The 25,653-nt window shown below is 43.9% G+C and overlaps 1 protein-coding gene across 1 annotated transcript in view; it reads right to left on the bottom strand.

The window, feature by feature from the left end:
* The window catches only part of glra4a (glycine receptor, alpha 4a), a 56,180-nt gene extending 33,919 nt beyond the window's left edge, over positions 1-22,261 (bottom strand). Inside the window, 1 exon segment of the mRNA XM_030395340.1 lies at positions 22,207-22,261. Coding sequence (XP_030251200.1) covers positions 22,207-22,250 — 44 coding nt within the window. The 5' untranslated portion in view covers positions 22,251-22,261.
* Positions 22,262-25,653: the final 3,392 nt, after the last annotated feature.

The raw sequence follows: 25,653 nt of genomic DNA, 5'->3' as shown, positions 1-25,653 counted from the left end.
CCCATCGAGGTGGTTTTCAGTATGCACTTTTTTCTGCTTCCTGCCGTGAGAACCCCGTGCTGGTTTTTTGTAATTATTCCAACCTCAGAGAAAGTAAAGCATTAATTTGTAACTAAAAAAAAAAAAAAAAACTTTGGTCAAATCATGAAATCTTTTATGCAAATGCAAAATCTTTTCTAACGAGCTACCACATGCCAACAGCGCTTTGATTTTTAACAGCTGGAGATTTTTAAGTGAGCGCAGCGACCCGTCCACTGAGCATCCAGAAACTCCGAGTGAGGTTCTTTAAATTAAATATTGAACAGTAAACACCAGTTCACACTTTTCTCTAAAATACACAGAATACATTTTTTGGGGGGGGAATTAAATTAATTTGCCCAAAGGTTCTTCCCAGGTGGATCATTTTATCACTACATGGTTTCAGCTTTCAGTTCATGGAGTTGCTTAAAAAATGTCCATATCTGCCTCTAAAACAGAAAATGGCCGACCTCAACGCTCCCTGGACATTATTTCCAGGCAGACCTACAAAAAGAAGTGAGGCAAAGAGGAAAAGGTGAGACAGGAGGCAAACGCCAAATAAAGGGGAAAGTTTTGCACCAACAGGAGTGAAGTTTGGAGCATGTCTCTTCCATTTTAAAGGCGCAGCGACACACGCAGGCTCACCTCTGCCTCAGGTTTCCAGGTATCTCCTGTACTCCCATTTGATTTGTATCCCCATGAAATCGGCACATAAGTGGGAAAATTTACCGATTGGGAGCACACTGGGTGAAAGGGTTAAAAGCATTGGCAGGTATGAGTGTCTATGAGCTCATTTTAACCAACACAAGTTATTAGCTATCTGAAAAAAAGCCCCAATAAACCACCTTGCCTCCACCACTGCGCCCTACCCTTCCAATTCTTTCCTACAGAGGGAGATTTAAATCACCACCACCCATTTGTAACTACGTCCTGAGTGACATGGAGCACTTGAAAACGAGGGGAAGGGGTTAAAATGGTCAAATGGAATCGAGCCAAAGTATTAATGAGTGGCAGGAACTCCCAACACGAGTGGGAAACATAACAGTCATGATGGCAATTCTGTTTGGTTTTTTTTGGCGAGAAGGTTCTGATATCAAGACCCAAACAGATGATGACAGTCAGAGTGAATCAGGAGAGAAGAGGGAGGCCTGATTCAATCCTTTTTATTCAGCTGAAAACTCAGCCGAATCCACTGGGTGATGTCGAAACTCTTTAAGATTCTTGACCTTGGCAGCGGTTGAGATTCTTTGTGAAAAAATGTAAGAAGAAAATCTCAAGTAATAGAAAGAAAATTGTACGCTTGTTAGCAAATCTCAGGCAGGCGGCGGACGGGAGGGTAGTGAGAGTCAGGTGTAAACTGAGAGACATTTAAAGGGGGTGTTTTCTATATTTAGACTTTTCATTCATCAGTAAAAGACCAGTATAGTACATATTTTCAGACTTTCCACCGGCAGAGTCTTGTACACAATCACCCGTTTATTGAAAACATCCCTCATCCCGAAGAGAAACGCAGGATTTCACACATTATTTCAGGAAACAATGATGGCGTCTTGTGGGGACGTACAGACAAAACGGAGAGAGTCTCAACGGTCAAACAGCTGAAGTGAGAGAAAGAATACATTGAGGACTCACGCTGCGTCTGTTCGACGTGATAAAGAGACGCGTCTCCAGCGCTGCTGTTGTGGATGGATAAGATGCTCTGAGACTGGAGTGTATGGCCCGAGATAACCGTGAACAAAGTATGGCCGAGACGTGACAGATATTCAGAAACACGCTGAAATCTTAAAAGTCTGACATCCCAGATATGTCCCTACGAAGAGGCGTGATAAAATGTCACAGCACACTCGACTTGAAACAGTTGCTGTGTCTCAATTCAGCGGAGCATTTGAAGGCCGATTACGTCACTATGCTGCTCGAAGGCTCCTCCAAATGCAGCCGTCTTTTCCCTCTTTTTGGAGGATGCACCCTTACTATCCTTCGTGGCCTCACATATCCAAAGAAGAAAGAAAGAGAGAAAATGACGACATCGCGTGGCGTAGATCGTCACTTTCGCCGGCCTGGGCGGCAGAAATCATGACGTAAGGGTAAAACATCTGGTGACGCAACCAGGAAGTGCTCCAAAGGCTAGACCCTGAATTGAGACAAGGCAAGAGTCCACAGTCTGTACTCAGTGTCACTGCGACTTAAAAATCTGGTGTCATAAAGACCGGGGCGCTGAAATATTAGCTGGATTACCTTGGAGCGACCGCTTCGTCTGTTTACCCGAAACAAAGCCTTTGAATTTCGCTCCAAACACACAAGTGACCACTGAAGCGTCTTCTTTCATCTATCCTACATGTGGCAGTAACAATATGTCCAAAACCGGTTAAACTTCACGACAATGCATTATTACACACATTAACTGTTACTGTTAATTAATAAAACACCAGCTTAAGCACTAACATGATTCCAGCAGCTAATGACTAACGTGAATCTGTCCTTTCAGGAGGAGGACAAATGCCCGGCAGCCCATTGATCGAATCAAGAGAAGGGGGGAAGAGTTAATTAAAGGCTCGGGATACGATCTAACAGACTCCCATACTGTGATAAATATGTCTCAGGCTACGTTCAGAGTCTGAAACTTGACATTTTGTGCCAAGCCTGCCACACTGGGTAATATGTTTAGGGTCCTCGTTCCAGCCTCCTAATTAAAATGAGGATGTATGCTTCCCCCCCCCCCCCCCCCCCCGCAGACATTCGCTCGTGTGTTGAACCATTTTATAAGAAGCTACTAAATATAAGTACATTTGCAAATTGGAACGCCTCGGACTAGGTAGTTTGTCAAATGAGGAGGATAAGTGATCAATGGGAATCGTGCACATTGGAATGGATTTTGCCGCGACAATCTGCATGATCTTAAAATGGAAGAGTCTTGTCTATGTGCGTGAATGCTAATGATTACATTTCATAAACATTTTTATAAAATGGGATCCAAAGTGGGTCCATACAGCTCGTCTGGCACAGTCCAAGTCTCTAGAAGCCTTGAGATCCCAAACTGATTTGCAAAGACTTTATTTACACTCTTGCGCCCACTTCAGATGGATTGCATGCTAAAGCCGTTAGCTCAGCAGCTACAGTTAAGATTTTGATTTTGAAAGGGTGTAAATAACTTATTTTCAAATCAGATTGGGATCTCTGGCCTTCTGGAGACCTGGATCATGCTGGACGAGCTGTACGGATCTATTTTAGATGCCCACGTAATTTAGCTGTTTGGGAGAACGCTTCGACAGCGACTGCATTTTCCCTTTTGGGTGACTTTACCCTTTAAATGGTGTTCTTCCTCTGAAAAGGATAACTTAAGCTTCTCTCAGTTCTAGGCATCCACAGAGACAGTGATCTTTCGCTCCAGTGACAGATATTGAGACGATAAGACAGATAGTGGGACTTTGAGGAGCTGGAACGTCTCTACACAGCAAGTAATCTGTTCCAGCAGTGCTGCTGGTTATAAACTGCAAACAGCAATTATGAGAAAACATCCTTGGTGGAGTTAAAGTCAAGGCTGCATCCCGTTTTCAAAAAGCACTCTCTCTCTACGAAGCTGTGCACCAGCGCGACCAAAAATATCCTTGGACTTAGCAAAATACACCTTGTTGAGCTCCTCTTAACAGAAAACTTGGTCCAGCTACTGTTAAGGTTTTTTCTTTTCTTTTCTACTCAAGCACGCCGTGATATTATTAACACTGCATTTCACCTGTCAAGGACAGCTAGCCATCTCGCTAATGTGAGGAGAAAAGTCTGCCAGTGATCCATAGGTCAGAGCACGAGGGATTTGTGGAAGCACATCTGATCCGTGGTGTTTTTACCCTTGAAGCTCGGTTTATAAAGCGCAGTCACCTGCAAGCCACTTATGGCAAACAGCCACCTCACATCACAAAGTGTCAGATAATGGACCCGCACCGTTCTGTATGTCCGACCGTCAACACAGAGCTATTTCTACGGAGACTGATGATTGGATCTCCCGCTGTTTGTGTCAATACGGTGAAGATCTGATTGGAACCCATTGTTGTCAACGCATCCGCGGTGAATCTACGATTACGGCTTCGGCGCGTCGTTCGATTCTTCCTATAGTGTGTGAGCGGTCATCCATCGTGTGGGAGGAATTACACAGACTCCTGCATTGTCTCCCAACATGGACCGCTCTCATTTCATGCTCCCGGAGAGAAGAGACCCTTTTTTACTGCTATTGTGTTGTTGTTTTTTTTTTTTAACGAATACAGCTGTAATCCCCATCAACAGGACCCTCCACCCATTTTACCGCACGACAACATCACACCTCGCTGGTCATGTGCGACCTTGTGAGGAAGAGGAACGATTCGTTGGTGGTTTTGGGCTTTTTATCTGGGCCTCGGTTGACTTACACGAGCGACCCGGGTGCTGCTGTGCCATCTCGACACAGAGGCTGTTTCTGAATCAATGGGCTGTTACAGTACGGTGAATGAAAACATTCCACCTGTCCTGAGATACTGAACATTGTTTTGGACAAGATAGTTCAGTAAAGTTTGGTTGCCGGCACTATAAAAGCTCAGATAAATATGAACTTGCAATGTAGAATATTAACTTATTGGTTAGGTTAAAAAAAACAGTCCTACTGTAAAATAATCCACGCGTAATTAACAGCTGAGCGTTGAGTGCTGCAGGGATGACAGTTTTTCAGTAGGCTAACGCGGACGTTAGCATCACGCTGCTTTCCTTGACAGAAAGCCAACGGGATTCTATAGAAGTAGCAGCCAGAAGTAAACAAATGACACTACACAGATCACATGGCTTCAACGTCGCCACCACAAACAGTATCCCTGCTCACGTTATCCAATCAGGACAGAGAACTCCATAAACCGGCCGTCCTCTCTGCTTCTTTGCAGAGAGCAGGATCCTCCCGCTGAGCATTCGCGTGGCGATGTAGCGGGGAGGGAGGGGACTGCTAACGGTAAAAACAGACAGGAAGCTAGCTAAAACGACGACAACACTTACGGCAGCTTCAAGTAAGTACATTTCTTTTCTTGGTCGTTTTAATGTTGTTTAATGTCAACAGTGGTGGTCCAATTGAGCCACTAGTTAACAACCGCCTTTTTTAAAGACGTGTAAAAGCTTCAGAATTGACACATGGGTGGGATATTTACTGACGTACTTAATGCAGTGGGAAAAAAACACAATCTCGTATTTCAGGCATCAAATCGAAAACCTATTAAGAAAATTAATTGACAGTGAAAGATTCCAAGTTATTTCCCGGTTTTAGGGCTTTCATTCCTGCAGCACTGTGTGCAATTAAAACACTGAGATTATGAAGTCTCCCATCCCTGCGTGTAACCTTTCAATCAGTCCAAGAATTAAATGATTCTTTCTACGTTTTATGTCAAAATTCATCACACGGGTTGAACAATAACAAATAGAAACACATTAGTTTCAATTAATTAAATGAGGGAGCGTGTCACGGCGTTATTAGTCTTGATATCTGACTTTGTTCAACGATCCATACAAATGATTTCTTTATTATTAGATATCTTCCTTCTCCGTTTCTTTTACTTTACCGTACCGACTGATTTTAAAACATCCGATGATTCATTCATGACACTGAAGCACACGCGCATTTTTTTCCCAAAATGACTAAAATTAGAGCCGGTTGGTTTGGTTAAGGTGTAAATTTAAGTCCGAGTTAATGATTAATAAATGCAGTATGCTTTACGACTGAACGTCTTAGCCTGCAGTATTTGGCTGATAAATTACAGGCCCCTGTAATTACTGATTGATTGCGGGGCGGTCATTCTTAATGGTTCAGTTAATGCGATTTTGATTCAATTACAAAGCAGAGCTTCAGTGCGACTTCACTGCTCACTGTTTCTTTTTGTCTGACCATAAATTAGCCAGGTCTGGGTATTTTTTTTTTTTTTTTTTGCAGACCGGGCTTCCCCCCCTTTCACCCGGAGAGGGAAAGTTTAATCGTCATGGACTGTACGGTCAGACATAATGACTTGATGGAGGGGTTCGTAATGTTCCCCCACTTCATGTTCCCTAATGGCAGAGAACATAATGACCTACAGCGGGGACCCTCAGCCAAAGTGCTGCTCGATTCAGTAAGTGGCCATTTTAATCTGCCGGGGCCACCGAAGAGTGGAGAGGGCCGGCAGATTGCATTACCTCACCGCCGTGTCACACACTTTGTTGCCGGGATATTGGCGAGAATCTAGAGTACGCTGATGTGTGCAGAGAGTGAAAGAGAGTTGGAACAGTCACACCCTGCACGACTACATTTACCTCCACCTGCCTGTCTGTACTCGGAGCAAATAAATTCACTTTTGACTACAGCAAGTTCTGGGAGGTCTTTTTCTAAACTGGCAGCCTGACTGTAGATTTTGTCCGTTGTCAGTATTGATAACAGGCGGACTTGGACTACAAACATAAACGCTATTGCATGGGACTTTCCTCATACACACATGTATGTCTTTGTGTCTGTTGTGTTTGGTTATAGAGCAAAACCACATCAGGAAGAGCGGGAATTCAAACCAAAGCTGAATGTCTCATATTTGTCTACATAAAAATATTCTCAATACGACCTTTAAGCTGCTAAATCTTCCTCTGTGGTCATAAGCTGGTCACTATTACTGTCTATCAGCAGTTTAATGCAAGTAAAGTTTAGCAAACAGTGAGTTTATTAGAGCGTTTCTACTTTTAGGGGCTCTGTGGAGCTTCTGTGTCGTCCTGGAAGTCGGTCGACTCCTTTTCTAAGCTGCTGTTCTGGTCGTGGAACGGACAGAGGCATCTGAGACGAGGCGTTCAAGTGACGTCCATAAAGTCCCATCCTTAAACAAATTATCCACAGGCTCATAGAGGCGACTGAGAGAGACAAATAGTCACATAGAGCTCCTTTTAAAAACAGCTGTGCTAGAAAATGATGCTTGTTAGAATGAACCAAAAGAGTTTTGAGCTATAAAACAAACACTGATGCTAAAAAAGTTTGTGAGCTGCAGAGTCGGGTGATAATTCTCCGTGGGTCTCTGACTCTGAGTGACCCCTTTTCACATTATTACATCAGAATTAATCCATTAAGTAGCTTTAATTTGGTGTATTTTTTTTGCCAAAGCAAAGACCAACATCCCTCTTGTTCCTTATCCTATAACGCTCGTGTTTGTCGTCGTGTAAACCTGCTTGCATTGCATCTGGCAGGCCAACACTTCATTTGACCTGCGGCACAACTATTTATCCTGAGTTGTGTGTGCAGGAAGCACAACACACATTGGAGCTGAACCTCTGTGAATGCATGCCTGAAAAGGTTTTAGTGGTTCCCTGCATGACCAGTGGACAATGCTGCGTTTTTAATGCTCCCCAAGCTCTGGCATTAGAGATTAAAAAAAGTTTGCCCTGAGCTGACGGCCATCAGTTACACTTCATGATGCATTTATCATTCTGTGGCTGAGGGGTTTTGATTTCAGCTGGCAGCAGGGAGATGTCACAAAACACATGGTTTTTAAATGTGGGCAAGGAAACAGGCAGGGAGAGAAAGACAGCCAGGCTGAAAAACAACCTTTACACAAAGATGTGAAAGAGTACAGCCTTTACAGTGAGGGTGTGACTCCACACTGATTGACACATTTCACCTTGAGGACACACAAGTGCTGTTTTTATCCCCCGGCATCAGTGTCTCGGTGAAAATGACTCTCTTACGGTGCGCTCAGGGAGGTGGTTATGCACACTTCATATACGAGAAACAGAGAAAGGTCATATGTGGTTTGATTGAAACGGGTAGAAAAAAAACCCCCATCAGTCACATCTCTCAGCCGGGGGGGTGTCAGCCCGACACTGAGGGCGCTGGCTTTCGCTGCTAGAGACCATCAGTGAGCTGTCACCTCCACCGTATATCCAAACACGCATTTAATGCCCACCGAAGGAAACGGCCAGATCTGTGTCAGGCGCCGCTTTCTCGTCGGGTGGGATTTTTTGTTTTTAGACGGTGTGCTCAACAACTCTTCTTTTTTTTAATTAAAAGTTTATTATAAGTTTGACAAATATTTATAATGAGAAGGAACGTTAATTAGTTTTGCTTGAAGAGAGTGTTTCAGTAACTTTTTTTTTTTTTGCTCTCAGAGCCACTTACAAGGCGAAATTAAAGCAGTTGTTTGACCAAAAAAAAAAAAAAAATCCAGAAATTCCTCTGAGAACGAGCAGAATAAATAACGACTCGCTCTGAAGTTTTGAGGAGCCACAATTAAACCTTCAGAATATCCTCGGTGGAATTTAAAGCTTACCAGCCTTAAAAAAAAAGAATAAAAAAAATAAACTCTTTGTTTGTCTTTGGATGAATCTGTCTTTGTGTTTCCTCCAGTCTTTGTGTTTCATTGATAAGTACACCTCTACTGGTGTTCCTCACGGTGGCTGTGGAGAGCGAACCGTCTGTTCGACTCTCGCCTCCAGCTCGGCTCTCATTTTTTAGTCATTAACTCGCGTAAACATCCCATCTGTCCTCCTTTCACGCTTCCTTTTCGTCAGCGCTTCTCGCTGCTCCCGCCTGCGTATCGGCCAAGTGTGTGGGGATTTCCTGTGCTTTCGAAAAAAAGGACACGAGGGCATCAAAAGTGTCTGTGACACTCGATAACTCAAGGTGAAATCTCAGTAACGTCATCTGGAGAAAACACAAATTAAACCCTGCGTGTTTAGTCTTATCCGTCCATTTTCCCCCTCTTTGTTATCTGCAACTAAATGTGACGCCGCTTAAAGTTCTAACCTATGAAAAATGTTTCTTCTTTTTCTCATTCAGAAACAACTCATGGAGGAGATTCTATTACCCGTGTTTTTACATGCAAATCTTTTTCTGAGGGACGAGCAACGTCCTCAATTCCTTGTGGACAGTGAAACATTTAAAAAAGGAGGCACGCGATGTTTGCCTTACTCTTCCCTCGACTGTTGACTAGCCTACAGATATGACTTTGCTGTTGCACATACTTCCATCCCGGCTGGGAATACCGTCAGAATTTAATTAAAATCCATCACAACAAAGATTGTGCCCTAGTGCCGAAGAACCGAGCTTTTGGACATTTGGACTGGCTAAACTTGTGTTTACTTGTGTTTCCTGTGATGAACGCCACTGTTTCTTCTGTGTCCAAGAAAAGACCTCAAAGAAAACGCTGCATTTAATAAGAGAAATTTGTCTAACATATTGTGTTTTACCCAGGGATGTAAACGGACGAACGGGGAGAATATTTGTGACGGTTACGTATGTTGGTCTACAGGTTCATTTGCAGCAGACGTGCACTTTGATATGAGCTTTTCTAGAAGCAGTCTGAAGTTAAAGTGAAGGTGGCTAAGATCAGAGAAGCTAACAAACTGCACCGAAGCTCATTGAGTAAACTGAGCGCTGGATGAAATGAGAAAGTGACTCTTATATTCCAGATCAATTTGCTTTTTTCCTCTTTCTTAATATATAACAGGTATACTAGTTATGAGTGTTACGCTATCAAAAGCAAAATTAACCAGAATTGACATCCCTAGTCGTAACCTTACAGCCTTTATTCATGGTAAACTACCGTGACTGGCGAGCTAACCGCTAAAATGCTATCCTGCAAAGACAATGCCAATGCAGTCTCCAAATTACCTGGCAGTTTGTTCTGTTTTATTTAACTCTGAATGAACTTCATTCACTAAAGATTCATTTAAAGTGGGAGCAGGGCTCTCTGAGCTACTGAGCTCGCTAACTGTCAGTTGGCTGTCAAGCTTGCCAGCTGTCAGTTAGCTCTGTCGCTAACGGGTCAGATCACAGAGACATAGTGTCGGAAAACATATTTGGACCATCGTCTCCAATCTCATAACTGCCTGCAAACCATTTACTGGTTTGTGGTCAGACAGCGGAGCGGTTAAAAAAAACAGCTAATAAGCTTGAAAAGTTTTTAGACACTTCTGTTCTCTGACCCGTTAAAGGTCAGTGCCGCCATGTATCACAAAGGTTGAACTTGACACGAAAAATGTGCATGGGTTTACTCTGTCCCGTCATTTCTGTCCCCTTTTATTTATGTCTAGTGTGTTTTCTGTGGTGCCTTCTGCTCCGGTGTTCCTTGTGCTCCTGCTTTTCCCTCCACACCTGCTCGGCATCATCTTCATTAGCCCTGTTCCCAAATATCTTTCCCAGCCCATCAGCTCCTCTCCTGCTCCCTCTCCTTCACATCACTCCCCTCACCCACACCCCACCCGTCGGATTCGTTTGTATTTAAGTCCCGTCATCGGTTAAGTTTCAGTTTGCCTGTTCCTGATATTCATTCGGGGAATGAAGTTCTGCCGACCTGTACCATTTGCTCACCTGTGCTTAAAATGAGAAGCTGGTGTTCAGGCACCGAGTTAACTTTCTTCAAGGACAGTCGTCCTATGAGACATCATTTGGTACAAAATGTTATCACCCATTCCTCTTCACACTGACCAGACCCGATCCCAAACCTTCTTCACCTCCCTGAACTTCACACCCCTCCAACATGCATTTTTAAAAAGCTGTACAGAAAGCCGGAAGAAAGAAACTCCAACAGGGAGCAAAATGAGCCGTCTAATTTCCACTGATGTAACACGTGATTTGGATCCTCAGACGGCTCATCATTTCCACCAACTGTTACTGGAAAGAAAAGCACTGTTTGTTAGAAGACGCTGCTCACCAGAGTTATCAGCAAACAGGGACGTGATACTGGAAATAATGAGCTCTCAGCTCTTAAGCACAGACTTCTGGAGATGGGTGCGAACTGGGGAGAGTAGAGAGGCTTTGTTCTCCGATTCTGAAATCTGACATTTCTAAGTTGATCGCTTAGAGAGCTGAACATTTATTAAACAAAGCTGCAGCAACACTGGGAGGTATCTCAGTGGCATACGTGTCTACTTAATTGGGCGTCTCTGGGGGAAACAAGAAACCTGCCACCAAACAACAAAATGGGCTCAAATGCAAATGTGCTAAAGTCTTTTTTCTGTTTTTTTAGCAGTGTTTGTACTTTAAGGTTAGATTTTCCAGTCAGCACAGCGATGGTACATTAAAAAAAAAAACTGAAACTGAGGATTTTCTCAGTAAAGTGGGAAGAAGTTTTCCACTCATGGGAGCAAGAATGTCTACAGAAACTTTCTGAAGACATCTTTAAGTGAAGCAATTATATTCTTGAATTAAGTAATTACTGTTAAGAGGGAAGATGGTGTGTCTCTCTCACACACTATGAAGTGGACGCCCACTAACCAGGCGGATGAGGGCCCTGTTCCATCGGACGATGGGACTTTATCTCCTGATTCTTCCAGATCTGACTCATCATCTCTCACTGACCGGCGGCAAGGACAGCAGGGTTTCCCTCGATGTGATTCTCTGCCCTTCACTTCAATGCTTTCACCACGCTTCACTCTCAATTTGCCAATGAACAGATACGCATCAGATGGCCGGAGGACGCGGGTACAGCTGCACAATTTGTGTGCGTCCGCTGTTGTGGTCTCACGCATACTGGGGGAGTCAGCGTGTGTGATGGTTTGGTTTCGAGCCCGGATACAACATCTTACAGCAGAGCGAACAAAAGTCCCGTCTGAAGGAGACAGAGAACCAGAAACAAAATCGAAAGAAACTGCTGTTCGACACCCCGCCGTGAACCCCGTTTGCTAATGACACCACACACCAGATGGGAGAGTTTGCAAATCAGAGTTAAGCATACGATAAGTCAAGTGTCTTTAGAGTCCCCGACTGAGAGTTGAGAACTTCGACTGGGGCGTCAACACGCGGAAATGTGTTGGTAGCAGATACTGACAAACCACCATGTAGAGAGGAGAAGCTGGCACTGAATGATTGGTCCGATTCCTTAACTTCACAGAAGCAGAGATTAGTCGTTTAATTAATAACTGAGTTAAATAAAATGTGTTGCCATCTATCAGTTATTGGCAAACACAAATATCAAACATTGGCCGATTTCAGCTCCTTAAATTAAAGGGTTCGCTGCTTTTCTTTGGGTTTTGGACTGTTTGTTGGACAAAATAAGCAATTTGAAGACGTGACTTATTTTTAGATCAGATATTTCCAGATGGCTATTTAGTAAAAAACACTGTCCACAAGTTTGGAGGCCTCACAAGCAAACTGGTGATGGATGACTAGAGACAAATACTCTCATTCTCTCGGTGGATATTCCCTCCCACGCAAAAACACACCAAAGTATGCTGCGGTCCAGTCAACCTTGGAATTTGGTCGGGATTTCCTCATTGAAATTTCAAACTTCCAACCTCTAATCGTTCCAGTTGCACAAATGCCAAAAAATTAAGAGAAAAACCTCGGCTGACCAGAACAAAACCATGTCACGTTGGCAACTGAATCCTCAGCAGCAAAGTCTCCTCGCATGAATGAATGGATGAAACAGAGGAGGGAAAACGAGACGTGAGGTAACAGATGCCCTTAAATATTTTATTTTAGGATACTCTATATAAGGAAACGTCCAATGTTTCCTACTGCTCCTTCGTGAAGTCAGGATTGATGGATTTGCTCAGAGTTTAAAGTAGAATTTTCGACTTCCAGTGGCGTTCCATTGTTTTATACGGACAGGAAATCGGAAACTTGGTCTAGAAGGCAACATAGTTGCACCGGTGCTCATCATCTTGCTGTGTAATGAGTGAAACTTGATGTTGGGGAATTCCCAAAACTTCAAAATCAGTTTGTGAAGTGAACAAAAGATTAGTTTGACCAACAAGCGAACGATGAAAGCCAGTGCAACAAATCCCTCTGGCCATAAAAATGACCGCTTTACCGATGATGTAATGTTGTAAATGTTGTCATTTGAACACATCTTGTCTTAGATTTCTACCCAAACAAACCGGCTGAGAAAAACCCCCACATGCAACTCAACTGGGTGGCAGGAGAAAGATTCAGGAGAGCGGATTGTCGGTTTCCTTTCAAGCTCAAACAGACCTGAAGTGTTGCAACAACACACACACACACACACACACACACACACACACACACACACACACACACACAGGTCTCCTAACCCCTCAGCCATCACCCTCTCAGACTCTGATATGAACTTCATTCAATCCGCCTCTCGTTCCTGTTTCTCATTTCCTCGTGTCGACGACCATCCAGTCCGAAACCTATCATCCCGACCCAGCTTGTGCTCTACTTTACATGAATCTCTTCCAGCACTTCCTGTCTCTTTCTCTCTCTCTCACAGACACCATCCTCTCTCTCTCTCTTTCACTCTCCTCATCTCATCTCCTCTTTACTATCAGCACCATTTCTCTCCATCTCACAGCGCCGTCCTCCACTTTACTAATCTCCTCGCCGCCTCGAGCTAAATGAATCACCCCTCTCAAATTCCTTGTGCGCGTTTCTCCTCATCCCGGTTTGCTCAATTCCCATTTTCCTCCCTCTCCACCATCAGATTCTGCCTGTCTCCTCAATCCCTGCCTACATGGCGAGGAGAGAGTCTGGTTCAGGGGAGAGCAGAACATTCTCTCAGAGGAGGTGCTGTCAGTCGACTGCTCTCCAGGCTAAGAGCTGCTCTCCTCGCCCCTGGGTTCACGGAGTCGCGGCTCTGTTCTGCTCCGGGATTATGCAGATCTTAATTCCCCTTCCCGCTCATACCTGAGGTTGGCAGGGCATGAAATAGGGAAAGTGTTCGCTGCAAATAAAAGTTTTCGCCACCGAGGGGGATAGAGAGGGGAGGAGGGGGAAGAGAGGACGGAAGGAAGGAAGGAAGGAAGGAAAGGGGGAAAGGGAGCGTGGTGGCTGGTTGATGTTCTCAGGGAGGGAGGGAGGAAAAAGAGACATGAGGTTTAGTGGGAGGACAAGCAGAGAGAATAAAGAGGGGAAGACAGACGGACAGACAGACAGACAGAGGGAGGTGGGTTTCTGTTTTCCTGATTGGAGCTTGCCTCCCTTTTTTTCATCCAATAATTAATCCCCAAACACTTAGTGGCATGTATGACATCTGAGATGTTTCCAAATGACCTCTTTGCTCACATGTTGTTGGTGAATTGTTAGTGGCCTCATGAATATGATATCACACCCTGGAGTCTTTGACATTTCACTTTAAACCTCCCTCCTCCTCCCCCTCCTCCCCCCCCAAAAGCCACCTTATAAATCTGCGATCCAAGCGGGAGATCCACAGGTAGTTTTGCCACCAGGGGAAGGTTTTCTCTCGGCAGGAAGACAACAAGGTTTGATATCTGATTGTGTTTTTCATGGCAGCTTTGTTTGCATGAAGGCTGACTGACAAATTCTATTTTTTTTTTCAAAGTTGGCGACGACGGATGAGCGTTTGCCCCGTGCGTAAAAATGCTGGATTTTTCTTTTATTCGTGGAAAAATGCGCACGTCCCCCTCCTCTCTCTCTCTCTCGCATGCACAACACTGAAATGGCTTTATTTAGTCGTTCAGTTCAATCTTATTAAACGCTGGCAAAGCCCCCCTGACAAATCAATGGCTACTTGAATGCAGCTTAACCCCCCCCCACCCGTCCCCTCGCCTCAAAAAACAAACCGCGCGTAATTATCATGAAAGCTGCGTGAAAAACCAAGCGCAGGAAAGTCCAAAGAAATGACATGACGTGGAGTGCGAGTCGACTCCGCTGGACTAAAAGTTCAAGTCAAAGCAGCTGATGAGAGAAAACAAGTCGCACGCACACACACACACACACACACACACGCACGCACAGAGGAGAGTCACAATAAATGCCAGTGCGCGCCTCACCTGATAAAGCCTCCTTGGAAAAAGCAGAAAGACAAGACATACAGAATCCGAATGACCTGTGGGAGCATCCTCTGGCTCAGAAATATCTCCTCAGTCCCGCTGAATAAAACTTGCAGTGAAAAAAAGAAGGAAAGAAAGAAAAAAAAAGAGGCAAATTTCGGGAAATAATCAGCAAATCCACTGAGCAGCGTGCGAGACTGGGCTGGGGGAGGAAGGCATCGTCTCTCTCTCTCTCTCTCTCTCTCTCTCAGTGATCCGAGCTCGTCTTTGGGGAAACTTCTCCCCCTCCCACCAAGTCCAGGGGGCTGCACACACACATCCACACAGCAGCGAGCAAGCAAGCAAGCAAGCTTCAGGCGCGACTGGACGGCACTGGTCAGTGGAAGGAGGCAGGCAGTGTGTGTGTGTGTGAGAGAGTGTGTGTGTGTGTGTGTGTGTGTGTTGGAGGTTGTTTGGAAAGGGGAGTGTCGCGTGTTTGCGTCTCAGTGTGTGTGTGTGTGTGTGTGTGTGTGTGGTTCTCATGTATTTCCCCCCTCACTCCCAAAAATTGGGAAAAAAAATAAAAAGTGGATGTTGAAGATTTAAAGGAACAGCAGCTTTTGTTTTGAAGGCTGCCTCGTGTCTAATTGGGGGTTAATCAGGGTGGAAGGATGAAGGATTTAGAGCAATCTGGGGTAAAACATTCAGGGATAGTGGGAGGAGGAGACGTGATGTTGGAGGAGGAGGAGGTCTGGAGTGAGTTCACGTGTCGAGGATGGAGAAAAGGATGAAAATGGTGCCGGAAAGTTTGAGATCCTTTTTGTGGATCGAGCTCAGGATCTCTAAATGAATCTTAACTCTGGAGTTTTGGGGGTTCTTGAGTGTTCCCAGCCTACTAGAGTCATGCCCATCATTTCTCTTCTCATGAGAGTTGGGCTCCATCTCGCCCCCCCCTCCTTACCGACCAAGAGAATAAATCTCCCTGTCGATCAAAACACCTGCTTGACGTCGCTCAGACACGCGGCGTCTCAGGTTGTACATCAGCGTATCCGCACCTTCAGGAGCCATTAAAGCGTCGGCGTGTTGGAGATCACAGGGCAGCCGCGCGATGTGATCACATCACTCACACTGGGTCTGACCGACAAATTGCTTCTGTTGCAGTCGTCCGTCTCCCCGAGTGGCTTCCCCTCCCAGCAGATCCGGTGTTTTTTTCCCGAGGCGCGCAGAGGTGTCACTCTCCTCGGCTCTCTTTGTGCGGGAAAACACGGCAGATTAACCTCCACCTCGCGCAATTACTCAATCTCCTTGTTCCCCCTTCACCGAAGCGCGGGTATTAAAGATGCATTGGGGTTTCTCTGTTCTCACGAAGGACTGGAACATCATAAGCCTCTTTGGCTTTTCAGTCTGATAATTCGTTTTTTATTAATATGAATGAAATGCTGCTTTTGTGTTCGGCGCCGCCGTACGAGCTGGCAGGCAGACTTTGCTGTGGCGGCAGTCGAGACATTTGAAATGTTATATTTATTGAGAGAGTTTATTAGAAGTGCGCACTCTGACACCGGTGTCACCTTCTGCTTCCCCCCGCCGGGCCGCCTTTGTGCATTTATTTTTATTTTTTGCCGGCAGTGGAAACCTGAGAGGCCGACTCAAACAGGGAGCGTGGCGGGCAGAGTGAGCAGATGTGGTGGAGGAACAGAGGAAATGAAAAGATGAGGGCTTCTGCTTTTGGCAGCTGAACGTTCGTCGCTGCTTTACTGAAGACGGTTGGCGAGCAGTGGAGCTCCAACATGAGCGCTGACATCTGGGGCCAGAGAGGGTGTCACCTACTAACAGACCTCCGCCAGCCAACAGACTGTAACGGAGGGAGTGAGGCAGTGCTGAGTGAATATTAATGTCACGAGACCCATCAGCTGGTTGAGTTTGTACTGTTGTTGTTGTCCTTGAAAAGACCAGAACTGAGAATACATTCGTCTTGTCTTTCAATGATAGGACTGTCACCATTTTCCAAATTCATGATTCGAATCAACAGATTGTTGGTTTTAGTCCCATTTTCAAACTCTCCTTTATAAAAGAGGTTGTTTCACGACTAGAACTTGACTTTATCTCGGTGCCATTTTTGCGGGTTAGCAAAGGTTCGTTGTAAGTTCAAATAATATTCACCAAAGAATGAAGATTCTTGTGTTCAACCAAAAGAATCACAACAGCAAAACATTAATTCAGTTTCTTGCAAAGTTTGGTTCCCTAAAATCCGTCCTGAGTTAACCCTCTTCCCAAAGAAATCAATAAAGGATCTCTGAAAAGAAACATCTCCGTTACTGTACATGCAGGGCGTTAAAGAAATAACATACTGGGAGAAATTGCCAATCCTGCTTTTAATTGTGAATCAAATTAAAGGCTCACATCGAAATCGAGACTCCCCTGATATTTACAGACTCCCCCGTCTGTTCATTAATGTGCAGAAGATGCAGATCTTTGAAATCATGGCTCAACATTTTCAAGGGAAGTAAGCTTGTCTGTGATCTTGCCGAGAGTTAGATTAGAGTAGAAGACTCTCATTCAACATCTGTTCAGTGGTGCTGCATTCATGTGCTCCTCCGATGGGCCCACGTCCCAAGTTTGGAAGTCGAACCTCCGACTTCGGTGCGTTCAAGTGCATCATGCTGGAATGTTGGAGCAACGCGGATACCGAAGAAAAAGACATTTGAGTGACAAGGAAGCTTTAAAATTACCATTAAGTATGAGTTTCATGAAAGTTTCTTGCCAGCAACCCAGTATTTACTTTCGTCCACCACGTTTCAGCATCATGTGATGTCAACTCGGCAACACGCGCACCAAAAGGTACTTATTTTTCAAGTTTGTTGATCCGACTGGAGAGGGCATTCACGTGACGTTTCGGCTCATAATCTCCTCGTCGTTTTACACATTTAGAATTTTTTTAGAGAACAGACCAAAACCAACCAGATGTGCAGTACCAAATGTAATTTATATATAAAAGAACTTCCTGAAACAGCTGGAAACTGTCGTTTTTTCAGCCAAAGTTATATACCACAGGAGTAAAAAAGGTGCATTTGTTGGTGAATGTTTTTTCTTGCAGCACAATAACTCACATTCGGTGTGTCACAGCAGCAGGACGGTGTTTGTGAGGCCGACACGCGGTAAACAACAGCTCCCGTATTCCCGGTAATGACGGAACATGTCAGCCGGTGCAAACCACGTGGCTCATTACTGTGTTTTTGTCTTTTAACGCTGGAGATCTGCGCTGTATCAAAGCTATATCTCGTTAGTGGGATCGACTCATCGCGGGTTTTGATCTTTTCACGGCGTCTTTTGTGGATACAGAAAAATATTTAATGCCTTTTCTAAAAACCTTTTCACTCTGTAATTTAGTCCAAGTCATACATTTTGGACTGAAATGTGTTTTTTTTCACTCTGCAACATGAAGATGAACAACTCGGCAAGGAGAAAATAAGCCACTGATGAGCCACCTATGTGATATGTGGAGTAAATGCCGAAATGTCAACCCTTTTATCTTGCGTGTCACTCCGTAACCTCTCGCCCTGCCCTGATCTCAGCTTCGTAGATTAATGGGTGGCGTCCCCTAGAAAAGGTCAGAGTCCGTCCGCGGTGATCACTCTGGCCTTTTTCCACTCTCACCCCGACATCCGAACAGAAAGCGTTATTCGACCAACCCCACCTTAATATAACCACGGGCCCTGGCTGTGTTTAATGCGTGGACACATACCAAACTTGACCTTTAACACAGTAACCTAAGGAGACGGTGTCGGAGATGACACGATGTCTCGCTTCTTGACTTGTCGTCTGCAAGGAATGAAAGAATGAGCCTGCGATTTAGACTTGAAACACACCAATAGATGCGTAGTACTGCGTCCACTGGCCGTCCATTATGCTGTCATGGTGTCCAGCATTCTCACATCTGCAGTGAAAGTGTTTTTATTTTAGCTGCCACAGTTGTTCCTCAGAGGGTTTTTAACCCCCATCGTCCCCGAGAAATGGGCTGCTCAGCCTGGCACAAAATCCCAATCTCCAAACCTCCCCGGAGGGACTGACCTGTGGCTGGAGCAGCCTGTTTGTGGCCTAACCTCTTCCTTATCCTCGGCTGCAGAGTAAATAACGTTCTGCATGGCTGTAGGTCTGGGTGAATACAAGAAGCTTTGTGCAGCGGTCCGTGCTGTTTATGGCCTAAAGACGTGATTATCCTCAAAATGTTTACAGAAAAACGTACACGGAGACGAGGTTAAGGTGCCGTCCTCTCCGGCTGCATCCCGTCTGTCTGGATTTGACGGGACTTGGTAACAGCTGTCCGCTTCCATCAATGTACACTTTACACATGTTTCCGCCTGCCATTAGACTTAGAGTAGATAATGTGCAGCATGTAGGACGGTGGTTATGATGAAGCTGAGAGAGAATCACATTTGCATCATATAGATCATTTGTCTGGTGTGCTTCTCATATAAAAAGGTAACAAGGTAATTTATTCGGGGGTAATGAAATGAAAGCTTGTAGTTCCTTCGTGCAACATAAACATAGAACATCTGCAGTTATTCGTACACATATATACATAACCACAAGATAGTGACGTTAAAATCCATCATGAAGCATCAACGTCGTAAACACGGAGTCCACCTGAACACTGACCGCTCGTCGAGTGCAACAAACTTAAAAAACTAAAACCAGGAGGACTGACTGGACAAGTTTGAAGCGTTTTTGCACCTTTCACAATAAAAGCCACAAACCGTACAAACCACATAACTGCTTTTGAGGCGGGACTTCAATCCACTCAGTCAAATTACCTACTTTATCAACATTAATATATACATATTTTTAGCAGTAAGGTCAAAATACTTCATAGTTTATCCCCATTATTTCCATTTATTTTTTCAAATTATTGTTTTCCTAAGCCACCAGCATTAGTCGAATCAACTAGTGGTGTTCAACACAGAAAATATCACAGTTACAAAGTGCTTTTATGATGCATATTTAATGTTGTACAGTAACACAACGAGTGTAGGAAGAGTACTTATTTCTCAGATGGCAAGTCAAAGTTTTTTCAGTTTCTCTCCGATATATTTCATTCAGTTTGTTCTTGCTCGCTTTTGATTTTTCTTCTTCGTCCTTCGCATTTTCATTCGACTTATTTTTTTTATTGAGGCGTCTTCTTTGTTCGGTACAAGCTCGGGCGTCTCGCGGTCTTATTTTTTTCCCCCCTGATGCTTGGACCTCAAAAAAAACCGGGCGCTGTAGTTCTGTGTGGAATTCTCCTTTCTGAATACGTTGAACAAGGCGGCGTCAGATAACTTTTTTGTAAGTTATCAGCTAACGACTTGTATTGGAAAAAAGTCTTTTGATAAGCTGTTTCTAAAAAGGAGGATAAACCCATTCAAGTGCTACCCACCTTTCAATGAAGAACGTGCTCGGCCATATCTAACCTCCTCATACATAAATATGGGACTCAACCCATTTCAGCCTAATCCTCGTGGCCTTTGCTGTTTGCTCAGTCATGTTTTTTTTTCTTTTCCAGCTCCAAAAACTTCCGACAAACTTGTTTAAGAGAAAGGTTTATGCTGAATTCTATTTTTAAATCATTTGATAACATGTATTAAAGCACACGGAGGGGGTGAATTCTCCTCCAGGCAGAGACTCTCTCCAGGTTTTCCACAGCTGTACAAAGTCAAGGAATAATCCAGACAGACATGACGGCCGGTCTGCATGCATAAAGCATCCATTCAATTTGTACAGCCAGGCAAAGTAGACAGCCAATCCAAAAGAGAAGCTGATAGGCTTTGACAGACGGACATGGCCTGCCACCAAAGAAATGACAAGGCAATACAGAGTCGGTCTGAGTCAGTCAGCCAAATCATTGGAAGATTACAATGTCAATGTACGCTTTAACACAATATAGGCTCCACATGTTATTCATATTAGTGGTGCTGAAAGGCTCTTTTATGACTCCCGAGCACGTAGTTCACTGCAGCTCTCCATTTTCTTCTCCCACGGAGTTCATCTGAGGGGTGGAACTGTACAAAAAAGGGGCTTCTGTTTGTCTTTAGAGGAGCAATTTGTAAGATAAGGCTGGAATTTTACATTTTAAAAGGTAAAACATAAATAAGAAATCGACCGACATCAACAGAATGAAAAAAAAAAAAGAACTGTTTTGACATCCATGCAGGCCTACTGCCTCACAGGCGTGCTAACCAGCTAGCGCCCAGCCCATTCTGTCTCATAACATCCACTTTGTACCTCATTAGGAAATAGACTGATGATAAAGATTCAGCTAAGAGATGTAGTAAACTCACCAAATGTCCTTATTAATCAGAAAAAAGCAAGCACACACCTTCTGAGATCAAGTTTCTCTTTTTATCTCATTGCAAAACATATTGCGTTCAAGCGCTAATAGGACCACTAGCTAACCTCGGCCTTTAGCTACAGCGAAGAGTAAGGTGAACATTTAAAGAGGTGTCCATATGTTGCACCCCTTGCAAGGTTTGGTTTGGTTTGGCCTGCGTTTTATTCTTGTACTGTAGGTCAGCTCATCAGTTCTTCTTTATTATGATACATAGATACAATACAAAGTAGCTCTACCAGTTTTAAAAAAAAGCATGCATGTGATATCACTGCATTAACGACCAGAGGGCTTTCAAATAACCCCATTATTATGCTATATTTGATAGTTTTTTTCTCATGTCGTGTTTAACCTGCCACTTCCTATGTGTGTTTTTGATTGCCTTATACCCGTCTCTCATTAGCTGTCCCTCCCTTGTGTATTTAAGTCCGTGTCTTACCTTCTCTCTAGGTCAGTCTGTCTGTTTTTGTCCTCACGTCAGTCCTGCCTCTCTCATCGGTTCCCTGGGCCTTTTTTTTTTCCCTCTTGGTGTCGCTCGTCTGTGTTCGTCCCTGTGTGTCCTCAGTGTTCCAGGTTTTTGTTCCCCGTCACTTTCTGCTTCGTTCCTTTGCTTTGCATTCTTAGTTTTTCTTGGATTCTCTTTTTATTGCCTTTTTGTTGCCAGCCATTTATTGCCTGTATTTTGGATTTTTTCTGTTTTTTTTTTGTTTTGTTTTGTTTTTTGATACCAGTTTTATTGAGTTTTATTTCCAACCTGCCCGTCTGCATTTGAGTCCTCACATTTGGCAAAACCGTAACAGAGTCATTGCTTTCGCAGAGGCTGCCTCCTGGTTCAACTTTGGCCTGGAAAGCTATGTTTAGCAGTACGACGGTGTCCACGCATAACTACCATGATGTTGCAGAATATATGAGAATGACAACTTTACACCCTAAAAAAACAACTAATTATTACAGTATAATTCACCTCACTGCCTCTGACACAAGCTTCCATTAAGCCAGACAGCCTTTATCATCTGACTGACATGTAATTATGAAGAAAACTCACAAAGCGCTGCATTTTTCTAGACTTCTACCAAAGATGCATTCACCCAGATGGGATGAAAACAAAATATACCACGCCATGCATCTCTTTCCTTTTATCTGACCTGCTATATGCCAGTGTGTGACCTCTGTCCGACGAGCACGCCATCTCCTGATACTGTCAACCAGCTGTACAGAGCTGCACAGAGGCTGGTGGAGGCTTGACGGCCTGTGATGTTTAACAGTGGCATAAATAGCCCAACAGACCAAAATGGAGAAAAAGGTCACACTTAAATGACAGAGCTGAACGCGGTGACATATGGTGGAGAGGTCAGCAGTGAATGTCACGGCGGCGATCAAAGATAGTTGGTATCACCTTTCAGCGTTTCGCCTTCCCGTGTTGTCCAGTCGCATGCGAGAGAAACCGTCCAACGAGTGATGATTTGTTTTACGTTTGTTGTGTTGGCCTGCAGTTTCCCCCCCCCTCGACAGCACAGTAAGCTACATCCCTCCGAGGGGACAAATGCTGCTGCTTCCTTTGGTGTTGCGTACAATCGTGAAGTGAACAATTCCAGATAAGAGCTTCAAACCCAGACAGCAACTCTGTTCCCGTCTCTCAAACAAGAAAATAACCTTTTCTTTACACTCTCACAGCCTTATTCCCAGCTGCAGGAGGACACTTTTTTCTGCTGCTGATAACGACATTTTATTTTCCGTCCGCTGCCGCACGTGGGGCCGGACAACACGCGACCCCTCATGCCCTCACAGTAGCTTTCGGCTCAACTCGCAGCACTAAACCAACTCCTTCTTCTGCGCAGCTACAGAGACAGCCTGAAGCTCCCCTGTCGGCCAACTACTGTTGTTGGAGTCGATCTGAAATTAAAAAAATGTCTCTTTAACCATTTTATATCACATCTGGAGTCACATTGCGCACCTGTTTAACAATATGTGCCCCAAAATATGACAAAAAAATCTGTTTCTTTGCATTCTTATGTCAAAACCCAGTCATGTCTAAATATCTTGCACGCCTAAGTACGCTTGAAGGAACCAAATTTCAAACAATTTCTAACTTTAAGCAGTGAGTGTCGGCATAGAGCTCAGATTTCAAACACAAATATAATCACAGATTTTGTTGAAAATGAATCATATATTTTCCGATTTTCCCTCTAATGTCCTGCCTGATGAATGGCTTTAGTCTAACAGCAGCAGGCTCCAAGAGAACTCGGCCGGTATCGGGTCCAAACAAACTTCAACAACATCTGCAGCCAGTCCGACGACAGGGAATCCAGTTCTGAGGTTGGTCACGGAGTTTAGCTGCTGTTAGACAGTTACTGCTCGTTTAGTCATGCAGCTAATGTTAGCGGTCCTTCTAGCTGATAAGGCAAACCCGATAAGAAAACCACCTCGGTACTGTACTCCTCAACTTCTTATTATCATGGCCATGTTCACACGGAGCTCCCATTGATCCAGTCGGACCGAGTCGACTGAGTGGGCTTTTCCTACAACAAGTCCCCCTAGGAAAAATATGAATATATGGAAACAAACTCTCTGGCTTCTGTTTCATGGGGACTTTAAAGAAATTTTACCTACATATGAAAGCAAATCTTGTATTAAAAATCTGAATATAGACTTGGCCCTATAGATTTCAATTTTGTGGCCAATCCTTAAATACGAGAACTAATAATATACCAACTATAATTAAATTAAAGCACTGATTCTGCCGTTAAACCCAACACGAATCGATGTACATGTTGATAACGCTCAGAAATCAGGAACACTGCTTCTGTTCTTGCGTATGAAGGAACGAGTGTGTTGTTTTGTTTACTCCACACACACACACACACACACACACACACACACACACACACACACACGCACACACACAGCGGTCTCCACAGATCAATTGTAATGATTTGCACACCGAGCAGATTGAAATTTGTACACTTTGACTTCATGTTACAGATATGATGCAGTGGGTTTTAATTGCTGCACCTTTTACGACACGCACACACACACACACACACACACACACACACACTTATCAAAGAGTTGTAACCATGAAATACAGCTCCAGGATGGGTTGACTTGAATGCGCAGCTGTGTGCAGCTATGTGCGGCTTTATGAGGCAGCGAACATGCAGCAGCCATAAATAAAGCTGCTCCATACTGTCTTTGTTCTGCCTTTAACTTTACAGAGGAAACATGGACTTAATTGGCTGTGGAAGCATTTTCTTCTTCTCAGGGAAAACTTTTAGATCTTTTTTTATTTAATTTGAGACAGCTCATAAAAAGACGTTTTTTTTTTTTTTTTTTTGAAGATGGCAGTTTTGAACTTGTTGTGTGACTCATATCTGTTGGAGTGGATGTTGAAGGAGCACTCGATGGCTGGCCTATTTTCCACGTTGTGCCGGTGACACTCGCAGGGCGGGAAAAAAAAAAACAATACTGTGCCCCGTGGCTTCTTTCATGTCGCTGTTGTGATGTAAAGGAAAAGGATGCAGAGCATTGCGGTTATGCATTAAATATTAATTAGCTATCAGAAGCATGGAAGAGTTAAAAAATCTGCCTCTCGGTTGTAGTTTTCCTTCGCAGCGAGGAATCTGTCGGTCTTCAGGGAGCTGCAGTACCATCGCTGGATGTTGGTTATTCTGTACAGTTGTGTTGAACCTGCTTTTTGTGCGTCTTTTTAAATAAATCATGGATTTTATACTCAATCATGGATGCTCTGAAGTCCAGCTCGTCTCTGAAGTATGATTCTTAACGGCATGAAACAGGGACAGACGTATTTATAACTTCTTTTCGTGGAAAATCATCTGTCGCCCGCTGCACGTTCATAATACGCTGTTGTAACTCATCATAATCTGATGTGTTCCAGTACACAAATGGTTAACAAGACATCTTTTATTCATCTACATGAGTCAATGCTTTTTTTTTTTAACAGATCTTTAAAGAATGAAATAATTCAATTCAATAAACAGCAATTAACACCACAATTAACAGTCTACACATGTTTTTTTTAAAGCAAAACTCTCGCCAAAATGCAACCTAGGCTTTTTTTTGTCAATGTATATGAGTCAAAACTTCATGTAAAAGCATAATTCCAGCGAAAGAGGCACTTTTAAGATTTATCGTATTTTCAATTTCGAGTCAAACTCATTTTCAATGGGAGTGCTACGGGCACTTTAGCGATAGCATCAAAATCTCTATTTTTAAAACACTAAGAAGGCTCGACACAACATGAAACTTTGCTGGTAGTATCACCAGGGTCTCTACACATGAACACGAGCATTGAGAACATTGTTTGTGTACACAGAGTTTACTAAAAAGAACGTTTCTGAACAACTCACGTTAGCAGTAGCTTGTTCTGCTCGCCGCCGTCCTGCCAGCGGAGAAGTATCGATCTCAGAGTGTGACGTAACCTGGAGGACAGTTAAGGTGGAACGCTACTGTCTTCCGGCAACAATGCAACGCGATATCTCACGTGACTTTTCCAGCTTTTGATTTTAGCATTGTTTCTAATATGAGGATCCTTTTTCAACTTCAAGTTCAGTATTGTTTATCACTAACAACAA

This window comes from Sparus aurata, chromosome 18, assembly GCF_900880675.1.
Source record: "Sparus aurata chromosome 18, fSpaAur1.1, whole genome shotgun sequence".
Lineage (NCBI taxonomy): Eukaryota > Metazoa > Chordata > Actinopteri > Spariformes > Sparidae > Sparus > Sparus aurata.
The sequence above is the reverse complement of the archived record's forward strand: the minus strand, read 5'-3'. Positions and strand labels throughout refer to the sequence as shown.